The sequence below is a fragment of the Falco naumanni genome, chromosome 5 (genome assembly GCF_017639655.2).
Source record: "Falco naumanni isolate bFalNau1 chromosome 5, bFalNau1.pat, whole genome shotgun sequence".
NCBI lineage: Eukaryota > Metazoa > Chordata > Aves > Falconiformes > Falconidae > Falco > Falco naumanni.
The window spans coordinates 29,084,809-29,099,723 of record NC_054058.1 but is presented as its reverse complement, the minus strand read 5'-3'; the positions used below and the strand labels follow the sequence as shown (position 1 = coordinate 29,099,723).

General features: G+C 38.3%; 1 protein-coding gene across 1 annotated transcript in view; it reads right to left on the bottom strand.

The window, feature by feature from the left end:
• The window catches only part of TRIM24 (tripartite motif containing 24), a 64,050-nt gene that overhangs the window by 35,478 nt on the left and 13,657 nt on the right, over window positions 1–14,915 (bottom strand). Inside the window, 1 exon segment of the mRNA XM_040594040.1 lies at window positions 4,251–4,369. Within this exon segment, the coding sequence (XP_040449974.1) occupies window positions 4,251–4,369 (119 nt within the window).

Here is a 14,915-nt window from a genome sequence, read left to right as displayed (position 1 = left end):
AACATCTCATCAACAGCTGGCTCTCTTTGAAGCACAACAAAACCATATTGTGACTCTTCTGGAGTCTATCACCCACATCCCTAAACCAGTGGCTTTCAAACACCTTTTGGCCACAGCTACAGCCTCCATAAGCTATTCAGCACACTAATTGTTCTTTGCAGGAATACATAGTGGCTACTCTGGCACCATACTAAACTAGAGAAACTTTTTGTTCTAAATTGTCCTTATTAATCGCTCTATTATGCCAGTCAGACTTGCCGTCTTCGTATCCAGATCTAGTATCAGGCCTTTTGTTACTACATTCCCAATATCTCACATAAAGTCCAACTGTTCTTCATTCCTACTACAACATTTAATACTCTCAGGTCAGTAAAGATGCTGGTAAAGATACAGCAAGTGTTCTTACTATCAAAAATATTTTTATGCATGTTCTTTTTTGGACACAGAAGCTATGAGAATAAGGACCTAGACTAAAATGCACTACTGGCTCAATATGCTGCAGCAACATCAACGTTATCACTACGATCTTCTGTTCTGCATCCATCTCAAACTTCTCATTTTTACCTTCATGGCTTTGCATGCACATTAAACAATTTTCTTCTGTTAAGTTCCTAAATTTTCCTCTCTTGTCTACCCTTTAGTCTTACTCAAATGTAGCATTTGCTTTAGTAACGTCTTGGGTTTGAAACTCCTTTCTGCTCACTCTTAGGAATTAAGTATAATTAATTTTTATTTGCAAAGTTCTCTTTAGCATCCAATAATTTTTGCAAGTCTTCCAATAAATCATAATGTGAAAAAAATTATAAAGAATCTGCTCTTTTTAAGTATTTATGTCCTAGCTGCCCACAACCTACAATCATTACTTATAGGAAGACCACAACTGCATTTCCCATTAGTCTCTTTCTCTTCTGGAAAGCTTCCTACACTAATAGCTAGCACAAATTCTTTAATGTTCTCTTTAATGCTAGCTAGGAAAGCCCTTGTGGAACATATATTAGGGAGTTTTATGCTTTCTTTATGCTTACCTTTTTGCTCCTGAAGTTTTCAGTAGTCATTGCTAGAAAGCACAGCTAAGTAAGGTACTGAACTGCCAAAATAAGACTCGGATAAGGTAAGCAGGAGTTTAGACAGATGGATGGCACTTTAATGGGTCCCAGTTATACTTCTCAGGCCACAATGCCAGGCTCCATGATACGTCATTCACTTGTAAAGTTTTAATTCAATATGCTAAAAATTATAATAGCATTATTACCATTTTACATCTGAAACAATCAAACATTGAATTTTTTGAGTCTCTCTTGAACTGAAAAAACCCAGTCCTTCCTGACAACAAACACATACAGGCTAGTCATAGATATGGACTAAGCCACAACATCACTTGCACAGAACCCATGGCTTGCTGCTAAGTCTGATTTCTAAAACATTCTGCAAAAGCTACCAAACTATCAAAGCCAAACTAACCATCTCAGTAGAAAATTTCTATAAAACAGCCAAAGTTCTTGACAGAATTTGGATGATCTCTGATCCAGTATTTCCTGCAAACCTCAGTGTCTTTTCTACTTTAATTCCTCTGATCTGTTGCCCATCTTGCTACTGGCAATTTTTCTTTCTTTACTCTTCAAAGACAAAACAAAACAGGCCAATTAGATGCATGTATCATCCTTAAAGCTCATAATATCCCCCCTTGAACAGGACACTGATCTGTTTAACTTATTAAGTTTGCTGTTCCACAACAGACAGCTTTACAGAATGGTATAACTTTTTTTTTTTTTTTATGGTCCAATGTCAAACTACAAAGGAATGTCCAAAAAGCTTCACTATCATACCAAAATAAATCTGTTCAAACAGAACTGAACTGCATAGCATTCATTTCCAAGAGGTAAGATACATGCTCACTTAGCAGGCATCTAACAAAACATATAGTTCCATTTAAAAAAAAAGAAAGCCAGCAGAAAAGCACATGAATGTACTACTTTGCCGGTTCAGCAATGTCTGCTGGTCTGCCATCAACTGCTGCAGAATGTAGCCCAAGTTCAGCCAGGGAACCTAGCTGAAGAACAGATGTGCTTTCTGACTGCAAGCCTGCTGGTTTTTCTTAGGGAGAGAGAGAAACAAATATGGAATAGAAAAGTAAGATGGATGTCTGAGACGGGAACTTAAGGAAACACAAAATGCTTTGAAGAACGTTCCTGACATTTGCTCACACCACTCAACAGTGGATGACTCCAAACCAGCTGCTGAAATACATGGAATTTCCCTGTATCTCTCTCCAGCAGATCAGGACTCAGTAGTAAACAAAAAAGACACCTTCCTCAGTTCCAAGGAAGCACCTGACTTATCCTGGCATCACAGAGTTTGGTGGATACTCCAACTTTTGATAGCCTATAACCCATTGAAGTACACTCAAGTTGGCATGATTATGGTGAACCTTAAGAATATAAAGGTCCCTTCCTGAATTTTCAGTTCCTTACCCAAGTCTCAAAGGCCTCAATTCCCCACTTTCACAGAAAGCAGAAAAAATGAGGGAGGAAGCAAGAAAAAAAAAAAAAAAAAAAAAAAAAAAAGACTTTGTCACTAAACCCAGGAAAAATAATTCTACTTCTATCATGACTCACCAAAGCAGTATCTTAGAGGACTTTCATATATCTAAGCAGAGGTTATGGCACAGGCCCCTAGAGAAATTCTGGACTGCTTCTACATAGCAAAGTTACTTGTTATCTTGTTTCTCTTCCTAATTTTAAAGTCACTAAAAAATTTATGATCAAATTTTCTACGCAACAGGGACTATTCACTTAATCTTACTAGCAGAGTATTGAGAGACTTTGTGTAAATCTCGCAACCATCTCCAAAACTCAGATGTTTCCCTGCAACACCCAGGGGAAAAAGACCAAACAAACAACCCACACAAACACAAAAACCCCAAACTTCAAACTGTCCCACATTAAGAGAACACTGCTTATACTTCCAGAGACTCCCAACTAAATTTCAGTTTCTGGTAAGGTCTATCATTTCTCAGAAATCCAGTTGCAAAATCCCTTATAAGCTAAACATGGTTTAGTGGTTTTTAAGACATAACTTAATTCCCCCTTCCCAGAGATGATGACAACATATGTCTTTAACAGTCATTGAGCTGATATCACAAACCTGAGTGGGTACCTTAATCTGTTCTGGAGAGACATATCCATTCATATATGTAAACACAAATTTCAGCTAAGCTTTGAAACAAGCAGACTACACAATAAAAGACCTCTAAGAAGCTGCCCCAAAACAAATGGATCAAAAGCCAATGATACAGGTCCCTAAAAGAGGAAACTGAAAAAAAAAAAATGTATTTTCAAAATAAAAAGTGACCACCATTCAAATGTTAAGGGACAAGTTCAAATGCAAGCCACATTGGCAGCAACCTTTTCGTACTGTTATTATGAAGAACGCAGGAACATATAAAGAGGCTGAATTATTCACAGTAAGTTCCTGGAGTTTAATACAAAGTTTATTAGTAAAGAGATACCTGAGATACTCTCTTACCAGCTAAAAATGAAGACATGCAATATTCTGATACCAGACTCTGCTAAACTGTGGTCCTACGCAGCTGTGATTATTCATCTGGTACTGTTTCCACACTAGTACTTTCCTCCTGAAAAACCATCATAAGGAAAAAACTCCAGTATTTCTATTCTTCCAGATAAGCAGGTTTTGGTTTATGAAGTGGCTATTACTTGACTGCAAAAGGAAGAAGAGGCAGCCTACAGAAAAAAAAACAAACAAGAAACTCCTACAATATACTGTCTTCCCCAACTAGAAGTTTGAGCCTCTTGCTTAGTAACTGCTCTCCAGCTATTAAGTGCCATGTTTTGTCAGTGCTGAGATAAGAAAAATAAACTAGAGGATTCCGTTTTACACTGAGATCTCTTGACAGCGTTGTTCAGGTCTCTGCTTAAAAAGAGTGCTTCAAGTGCCCTGTCCAAAGTATAGAAATTCCCATTCTAACACCTATTCTTTACCTTTATCTTTTGCTATCACAATGCAATTTTATATCAACAATTTTAAATAGTTCAGAATAAGATAACATCATCTTCACATGAATTTTCATTGGTTGAAACTGATTTTCTAGAGTAGCTACCCCATGTGATGACTAAGTACTTGGGAGTCTTTTTCTGCATATGAACAGCGAAAAGGCTACACAGCAGGAAGCCAAGGATATGCATACTCATCCAAAAAGTGTTAACTTGATTACATGTTAATGCACTTACCTGATTTGATTTCTCTACTGTGCTACTGGGAACCTCTGTGGTATCCTTCACAAAAAAGTTATCTATGATGTGTCTCTCTGCACATTCCTGACCACAAATTGGACAGCGGATAACACCGACTGGGAGGGGAAAGAAAAAATAAAATATATATATCAAACAACATCAAAAACAGCTTGCAAGGATAAGTACTTTGAAAGGATGTTTTAATGCTGTCCTGTCAATAAGGTGTGAGAAAAAAGAAGCTAATTCTCATTTATCGCTGAAGTAACCTTTACCTGTTATTCCCTGAGTATGTACTCCTTCAAACAAGCTCAAGCACCTTTTGTTTCAATCCTATGAAGGATTTGCCTTCATCTTACAGAAAATTAATTCCTTTTCTTTAAAGGGAATGTATTCCCATTGACAATTTGTTGCTATAGAATGGATTAAAGTAAACATTTATTAATGTTGGGATTAATTAGTGACATTGAGTGGTATTATACACACACGCATACACACCAGCAGTATGACATGACTCACTTCCAACTATGTAATACAAGAAGCTGAAATGTGATAAATTCAAAATCAATGAGGTAAATTGTACAGAGGATGAACGGACCTGTATTAACATCGTGACTGCCTTCACACTAAGCAAGGGAAAGCAAGCAAGAAAGACAGGAATAAATAAGCAAGGTCCCCTCCCTCCTGTCCTCTGCAAGACACACTGGGGAACAATCTTAAGACAATAGCATACTTAGACTGCAGGTTGAAGAAAGTGCTGAGAACCAATAACACAAAGGTTTAAAAAATTAATAGTTTTCTCAAAAGAATAAAAAGACAAAGACAAGTTCAAAACTTGGGGCTTAACAGTGAGCATACTAGACTGAAATAGAAAATATCTATATAAATATCGTAAAGTAGCCACCTTTCCTAGCTGCAGAAAATGGTATGCCTTATTAGCACTGATACTTGTTTATCATGCAAGAAAAATCTCTGACATGCTAGGCATTAACATTTTGCTTTAAAAAAAAAAATTATCACAATCATTACCACTGAAAACAGAAAAGAACTGAAACTAAGTAGGGCTGAAATAATCACTTAGGACATGGAAGTCATCCTGCAAAGCCTACAGTAGCATGGTCACATGAGTCCCCACTGAGATAGATTCTAGACCTACCGCTGGAATTTTAGAGGAGGCATGATTTTAGGGCCTTAAAAAAGATCAGAGGCACCATTTAATCCAATGAATATAACACCAGTATGTAATTCAGCACTTGCAAATTTAACTAAACCAGTGTGGGCTTAATTCTGTTCCTGTTTCACTTTTACAATAAAATGTAGAAGCACAGAAACTATTAAATATTTCACTTTATGCAGAAGAACTTAATTCCTTACTGTAAGTGTTTCATATAAGATTTAGATAATTCTTTCATAATTTTCTTCCAATACATGCTAGAGAATTAACTGGCCAACACACTACAAAGCAGCTCTTCATTCTGGAAATTTAGCCAGCAGTTTTCCATTTGTGTGGAAGGCATTTCACTTTTATGTGAAAGGCTATGATATTTGGCTTGGTTTTATTACAATTGCCATTTTGCTAGTCTGCACATCAATACATATTTGTGCAGTTTCCTTTGATATACAAATTCTATATTTTGGCTAAAAATCTTGTAACATTTTTTTGTATCATCGTCATGAAGGATAATGAAGAAACCCAATCCTGGTACATCAGGTAGTTAATAGAACTCCCATGTACTGAATTTCTCCTTTTATTAAGCAAATCAATTTACAATTTTCAAGCTACATACTTACTAAAAAAGACTATTTTTTATATTTTTCAACAGCATCAATATCAAGTCACCTTCTGTTCCCTCACCGCTTGTTCTTGACCCCAACAAAGTACAGTGCACTGGGCCAGCACGAGTGACTGAGTCGGTCTTTGCCTGTTTTGGGGAGCCCAGTACAGACAGAGGATGAGACTGGCAAACTGATTCAGGTGTGGATGTATTTCTCCTGCTCTCTCAGGCTTCACCTGCAGCCCCCAATCTGCTTCCCTGACCAAATGCACTACTGCTTACACTGAAGCAACACGACAAGTAACGTGAGAAGCAGCACAATGGGAAGGGGCCAACCCCATCACTGAAGATTAAACATGGAACCACTCAAACAGATCAGTTTTATTAGTCTGAGTTTACAAACAGCTTGAACTGAAAACACGGACCCAGAATTCAGAGCCTCCTCTGCAAAGAGAGGCAGAAGAGGAAGAACAATGAGTATTTCAAAATTAAGTGGAAAAGAGATAAATACAAAAACAAGGTATTCGGAGTTTAAAAGAGAACACTGATTATCTTCAAGTAAAGACACGTGCTCTAACTGAGCAAAGCTCACAGACAAACATCTCTGTTCCTGCATTAGCATTTCTACTGACATTATCAGGCTCAACTGTCATAATTAAGTACTAAAGTTTTATTTAGAAATAGTAATTTTCAAGTAATTCTTACTTTGCAATACTAGTTACAGAATGCAGCTTTTTGTATAACATGATAAAACTATACACAGGCCACTAAAACTTTTCAGCCATTCATCCAATACAAATTAGACAATTGTCAACTATTGCAGATCTGATGGGATTTAAGTCAGTTCATGTTAATTATGTTGCTTATAGCCTAAAATGCATCAGCACAACCCTACAAGCACACACCTGTAAACACCAGACTGCAGAGAGTTATAAACAAGAAATATTGGGTGCAGAAAAGTTATTGGATTTATTCAGCACCTGTTTCTGAAGATGACACAAAACATTTAATTTTTGTCACGTGCCAAGTCTTCTTTTAGAATAAGACCTGGTCCAGTAACATGGTGCATTGGGTTTACATGTCCAGCTTTTAGTAACGAGGGACAAGGGGGAGCTGCAGGGGTGTCCTCTGTGAGAAGGCACCAGGAGCTGCCCCCAAGTCAGAGCCGACTCCAGCCAGCTCCAAGATGGAATCAGCTTGTTGAATTCTGGCCAAGGCTGAATTCATCAGTGATGCTGCCTGGACCTATGCGTGCATGTTTAAGAGAGGGTAAAAAAATGTTGTGGACCAGCAAGTGGGAGAGAGTAAGAAAAATGTGGAAGAAACAGCCCAGGTCAGTGAAGGAGGGGGAAGGAGGTACCCCAGGTGCCGGAGCAGTGATTCCCCAGCAGCCCATGAAGAAGGCCATGACAAAAGAGATTGTACCCCCACAGCCAGTGGAAGATCTCATCAGTGCAGATACCCACGCTGCAGCCTGTGGATATGCCTTGAAGGAAGCTGCAGTCAGTGGAAAGCCCATGCCAGAACAAGTTCCTGGCAGGAGCTACAAGCCACAGAGGGGTACCCACATAGGAGCAGGTTTTTTGGCAGAAACTGTGGCCAGTAGGGGAACCACACTGGAGCAGCCTGTTCCTGAAGGACTGTACCCCATGGAGAAGATCCACACTGGAGAAAGTCTTGAAGGACTGTATCCCATGGGAAGGGCCTCACACTGGAGCAGGGAACAAGTAGATGGAGGATGAAACAGCAGAAAGGAACTGGTATGAACTGACTACAACTCCCATTCCACATCCTTGCTCAAGTAGGGGAGGAGGCAAAGCCAGGAATGAAGTTGAAGAGGGATATGAGGGGGAAAGTTTATTTTTATTTTTGTGTTTCTATCTTACCCTCCAACATTATTGAACTTCCTCATGTTGAAACTGTTTTGCCCATGATGGTAACTGATAAATAATTTCCTTGTCTTTATCTGTCCTGTTGAGAGGCAAGAGGGAGAGAGCAGCTTGGTGGGTGTCTGGCAGCCAGCCAAGGTTAGCTGACCACACACTGGCCCTCAAGACAGACCTCAATGGTCCTGGACAGAACTTAACAGCCTTGGGTTGTTGGGGTTTTTTTGCTTGGGTATTTTGTTTGTCAGTTTGGGGCATTTGTTTTGTTTGTTTTTTTAAGACAGAATTCTAGTGTAAAGCATTTAATCTTGATAAGATAAATGAAATACATCTGAAAGATCCTGACTTGTATATAACTTTGCAGGTTTTATGTGGAGAAGATAGTGCCCTGTCATGTTGCAACCTTAAAGAGATGCAGAGAATATATAACTTCATGCCAATTACAGCATCTGTACCACTTTGGAGGTCTAATCCAGTTTAGAATATTGCTAGCTATACAGATCTCATCCTTCTTCCTTTTCCGAAGTAAAAAACACTTGGAAGAGTACTGAGAGAGTGTCGTCTTCAAACTAGTCTGCTGGATGACCCCATATACTACAGTATCTTAACAGAAATTTTATTTAAAAGAGTAAAACTCCAGTAGATGCATGCCAGTCTTCTGGTACCAACAATAAAAATGGAAAGTGTACAATAAATAACAGTATATTAATGACTTCAGTTTTAATAGATTATTCCTCTCTCAAATCATATTATTTACAATATTTTGTATGTACAGTGATGATTTGATAAAGGAATCACATAGTCTGAAGCCCTTTTTTCTTCATCCAGTTTTCCAGTACAAAGGCTTAACTCAGACCAAGGACAAGTATCCCCTCCTAGGTCCTATGGCAGTACCAAAACACAACACTGCACGGAAGGATTACTGCTCCCCCCAGCCTCCTAACAGACCTAAAAGAGGAGTTTGCCTTCTTTTGGTGAATAAAGAGGCAGGCTGGTTTAAAGCCATAACTAACCAATAATATCAAGACAGATGGCTGAAGCAAACATAGGAGCACACATACAAGCTTTTTGCTAACACCACAGGTGCTGTAGCAATTAACTAACTTTTTTTGAACAACCAAAAAGACAACAGTATTTTGTAAGACATTTTTGCTTATATTTCAGTGTTACAGTAACATGCAGGATGAAGGAATTCAATACAAAGGCAAGTTAATATAGCCCCAGCATTTGCTTACTACTTTCCATGTATGTATTCACTTCTATGAGGAAAAAAGGTGTACCAATGAACATTAACATTTAATTATTTTAAACTGTTCCTTAAGCATGCAGAGAATGCAATTCCTAAATTAACCTCTGAATTAATTAACATTTCCTCCATCTAGTCCCTCTGCAAGATACTTTCCTACTGTTATAATGAATCAAACTGGGGGGGGGGGTTTAAGTGTTAAGGTTTGAAAGCGATCTTGCAATATCTTTCTAACCATGCTTAATCTTATTGCCAATACTACCTTCCTCTTGTTTCAAGACACCCGCTTCCTGAATTGTGATGCAATTTACTTCACTGCTTTCAAGGCTGAGAACCTTAAGTATTATACTATGGGCTGTTTAAGAAGATTCAGATTCTGAGTAGCAAGATGTTAAAAGCCATTCAGTTGATTTCCTTATAGAAACTGGTAGAGAAAATAATGCATCCTTTGATGAAACTAAGGAGAAGCATACTATGTCAACAAAACTACATTATCACTTTAAAGGGGAAAGAAAAAAATCCCCCTACTTTGCTGTTCATTCTTCCCTTTCCCCCAAATACCAACAGTTGGGGTTTTTTTTAAGAAATTAGGGCAAAAGAAGATCCAGAAAGCTGCAGCACAGAACGTTAAAATCCCACACCCTGTGGAATAATACAATGAAATTTCACTGCTTAAAATTATTTCTGTAATTGATATTTGCTATACCAAATATATATATTTCAAGTACATTACCAAGTCAGCCCAAAACTAGTATTTTAACAAAAGACAAAAAAAGACTATATTTAATCAAACATTGTCAGAGCAATTATAATGCAGCAGCATCAGAAACAACATCAGATTCAGATTAGCATTTTGGTGAACACTGTTCAGGTTAAGTACATTCCTGGATGCTGAGACTGTTTATCCCAATTAAACAAGGGGTAAGGAAGACCTCTCATTCCACATTAATGTTCTTTGCACAACTAATTCTTGACCCAATCAGCTCTAAAGAGCTTTGAGATAATTGTGTTTGAATTGAACAATATAGTCAGGAGGCTTCTAAGACCAAGTTATTTTTCAGCAAACAGCAATTTTCCTTCCTGAAGGTTCTCTGCAAGAAGTCTTGCTATGATAGCAACCTGCCAGACATAAAGAGTTGACACTTGGTATTTTTAATGTCATTTCCTTTCAGATGTTGCAGTACACTCTGGAGACACAGGGAATATTTGAGAAAACCAGATCTAGTATTACTTACAAGAGGAAACAAGTTGAGATCAAGCTACTTTCCCTACTCCTCCTAGTGTGTGGGGGATGGGGAATTGGGCAACCTTATATTTTCCTAAAATTGCCTGAAGTAGCATCACCTGCTATCGTCTACATCCTGCAGTTTAAAGGAAACAAACACCAGAGGATCCAGCAGGGACTCCAACACACTAGAGCAGCTATAGGAGTAGTTAACCTGGGACCTTCAGCCAGATGTCCCATTTTTCACAGGACTTACCCTTCCCCAATTGCCTGTTTGTTTCAAACCCTGCTTCCCTTTCAACCTTTTGTCAAGCTTCAGTAGTTGCCAGCTGATTTGCAGTCCTTCCTATCAATTTAGAATATTTACTCCTACAGAACCTCGTTTTCTCTAGTGGTAGGAAGGTTTTCTGGTTCTGTCATCCATATTATTCACATCAAATGCAATCAACTTCTTCCAGCCCTGTAATGCCTGTCACAATGGGGCAAATGCAGAGGGAGGAAGAAAACCCCACAGGATTCATTTGCAAAATAATTGAAAATTTCAGTGTGTTAGGGCCTGAAGCACGGCAAGGTTTAGTGGATACAAACCAAAAAAAAGAAAAAAATCTGAGAAGTAGGGAGCACAAAAAAAAACCCAACACCCTATGTATTTTTACAAGTAGCTAAGGTTCCTCTAAAGCCTTATCACTTACTGAATCTTCAAAAGGGCAAAACTGCAAGGGATAAGATAACACGCATTAGAACGATTTTCTCTGGGAACAGATCCATTTTACGTGGACTGAAATTTTCACATATAAGAGTCCTAACAAGAATTGCAGAGTTTTCTCTCTTTTAATAACCAATTGTTACATAAATATCTTCATTCAAAGGTATAAACCAAAGAAATCCATTGTCTATCAATAAGGAAGAGAGGCTTGAAACTGTTTCTCCTCCTGTCTCTGCATACTCAAGCAAGCTGAGGGAGAACCTAAGTCTAGGTGGGCAGTCCATGGAGTTTTGACAACAGTATTTCCAATGTGTCCATTTGTGTCTGATATAAAATCACTGCAGTAAGTATGCTTTTAAAAATCTTACTTACTTGTTTGTTCTTTCTCAGATGAACGAAGTTCTCAAGTGTCAGGGTTTATTTTTGTCAAAATAGTCCCATAAGATTTATTACTTTTTTTAATGGAGCATGCATTTCCAGAGCCTCCAGCAGGTAGGTGAAAACATATTACTTAACCTGGGAGAAGTTCCATAATCACCATTATGATTATCATGGGGATGGTAAGTGATAAGATCCTACATTTTCATCTACTCCTTTGTGCCAGGATAGTTGTTCATGCAGCTGTATAGTGAGCTGGATTAAAAGCACATGGCTCTCAAGTAGGAGTAGAGGGGGAAGACCTCCACCCTTTTTAGAAGCAGCACTCATTCATATAAAAATTAAGCAGCTGTGGACCCTTACATTCAGACCTTGCTTGAACCAGGCCCATAACAATGCTGGCTCCCCCTCCCATTCATTTCTAACCCATGCTAACACAAAGATTTACGCTGCCATGCAATGAGCCAAAATAGGGAATATGACAAGGATTAAATGGCGAAAAGAATTAGTTTCCACCTTAACAGTTCTCACTGGCTACAGGCTCACAATGCATGTGTCTCTTCAAAGAACACTAGCCTGCATTTTAGATGTGTAGGGGGAACCAGGGCGCATTCTTATTCTTCCTCACAAGTTACATGCTGCATCCACAGCAGTGCTGTCTCAAGCCATTCAGACCAGTGGATTTACAGCATATACTGTATTATTTCCAGCTCAGTTCTCAATATCCTGGGAGTACATTCCAGACTACTGAAGCATCCCAAGACAATAGGAGGTGACTGCTCTGGTCTGCCCCAGTTTCAGCTCATTTGCGTCTTCACTGTAGCAAACAGGTTTCAGAGCCAATTTCATAAAGCCACTGAATAATCATCTCTAGGTCCAAAAGGGCTGTTTTGTTTGTAGATGCAAAGTGCTTTACTAAAAATGGAGAGCTTAAGGGTTCCCTTTCCTCAGTACAGACTGGTCAAAAACCCACTAGTTAAGTGAAAAACAGCTCTCTTTAATAAATAGAGTTCTTGGAAGCAACTAATTTTACCTAAAATGACACAGTCATTACAGAATAAATTAATTAGGCTTTCATAATGCAATTTTCCTTGGTTTTACAGAAGTCTTGTTTGAAATTTTAACTATACAGATTTCATAACAGAAAATACTAACAGCAAGTCACACAAACAGTTAATTCTTTTTTAAAAATGGACAGGCTAGTTAACATTAATAGAAGGTATGTCAGACTGAAGACAGTACCAGCAATAAGATTTTTTGCATAACTAAACAGAAAATTAGGGCATTTTGATTGTGACCTACAATCTTTTCTCCTCCCAATGTGTATATAGACACCATTAATACATGCAAGGTTTTTCATTAACATGCATGGGGTTGACAGTAAACTGGCTATATTTACACAGGTCATGTTTTTCCTATTAAAAACAAATACTTAGAAAACATAATTCAAGAGGCAAGATCCTGTGCAATAATGTCTGAATCAATTTTTAAAATAATTACTGCTTTCCTCTTGTTTCTCATTAAGCCAATACTGGTGCTGCAAAATTGGCAACTTCTTCAAACCAGTTTGTTCCAGAAAAAGCTGCTCCTATCTAGTTCTGACAGCCTGCTGCTGCTAGTGGAGGGGAGATAGGTTAAACCAACAAGCAAGCACATCTCAAAAGGAAACTGGCACCTACTGCCAAAATGTAAGCATTCAAAGCCACCAGCAATCTAGCTGCTAAGTTTATTAAAATCTGAATGCTTTGTTTACCACCCTTTAAAATGTAAATAGATGAAAACCAGACAAAGACTACTAGCTATAATCCCCCCTCTGGAAGAGTGTTACAGGCCAGTTTTTATGCTGCAGTGCATTGACTTTCTTGGAAAGCACTGCAGAGCTGAATTAAAATATTTCAGCTGTTCTGTGAAATGGTTCATTGTTTTTGCTGTATGTGCCCAGTCTTCAAACATTTCAGGTACTGCCTATTAGACTTCATGAACTGTAAGTTTCACAAGGGCTGACTCTCCAGCCACTTCTGAATACCTCAAGAAATTCTGAAAGGAGAGTTTATGTTCACATCCAAGACTGTCCAACGCATTTCCTTCCACAACACAATTTTAAGTGTCATAATGGTAACAAAGGGAAACACTGTTATTGTGGGACAGACAATATTTAAGTACAAGATGAAGAACAAAAAACCTCACTCCCTTGCAATGAACATGCTTAAGCAATGATGCAGAAGCTGTCAACAATTATGCCAATTGTCACTGCTGTGATAAGCATTTCTTTAATCAAAATTAAAATACATTCTTTCAAGTATTTCCAACTTATATGTAATCAAGCATACAAGATGCAAGGATTTTTAAGATTCAGTGATATTCTTGCATCATTTTCCCTAAGCAGCCAAATATTTAATTTTCAATTGCTAGCATTTTGAAAGTAGGTTTAATGCTGTCTAGATTCATACATTCTACCAAAACACTATTTCGCAGACACTCGAGGATCCTGCCAACAGTGCTCAAGTCCATTGTATCCATGTGCTTCTGGAACAAGGAAATTAATACTCTTCTCCCTGAATAGCAGCACGTTAGCATGAATACCTTTCTCTCTGAATAACAGCATTTTAGCATGTTGTAATTACTCTTTCAAAAAACAAAACCAAAACCAACCAAAAAAACACCAGGGTAAAAAATGTCTGTTGCCAGAATCTCTGCTAAGGAGGTGAACCCTGTGCCTTAGAGTTGTGAGCGTGACACAGACAGCAGTCATACCTTTATAGCAAGAAATTTCATATTCTAGTTTTCATCTTTTGGAGTTCTCACCTGCTACCAGCTGACAGTTCAGTAGCTGCAGTACAATGCATTTATTATTAGAAAAGATAAGTTATAAAAAAGTAGGTAAGGAGATCATCATTGGGGCAGTTGGAGCCAGTCACAAGCCAAAGAGCCAAGCCTTTCTGGAAGACACTGAAGGAGCTAGTTCCTTTTAAACTTGTGTTGAAAAGATGAAAAACATACTCCAGCACGCGACACTCTTCACTGTTTCACCCACTTCCTCCACTTAGCCCTAGACATCATGTTCCATCAACACTGAGCAGATGTGAAGGTAAAAAAAGCCTTGCAAAATAACTTTAAGAATCTGGACCACATTAAGAGAACCAAGTTGGAAGCTGTAGTGGGAACAGCACTAGGTAACAGGTTAATCAGAGTATTTCAGGAAAACTCATCCAAAACAGGAATGCTGATGCAATTCAAGGCCTTCAGCAAAGCTTATGTTACACCCTCTCTCGAAGTGCTCAAAAACACCCTTGCAATCTGTTCTTTTACAAGTCTCCTCCCATTCTCAATATGATCACCACTCAATAACTGAAAACTACCTCTCAGAACATGGGAAACTAGCCTCTTGGCCCTCATTTTTCAAGCCACTAGCCTCAGGCAAGCAATTCAAGTGCCTAAACAGACATACC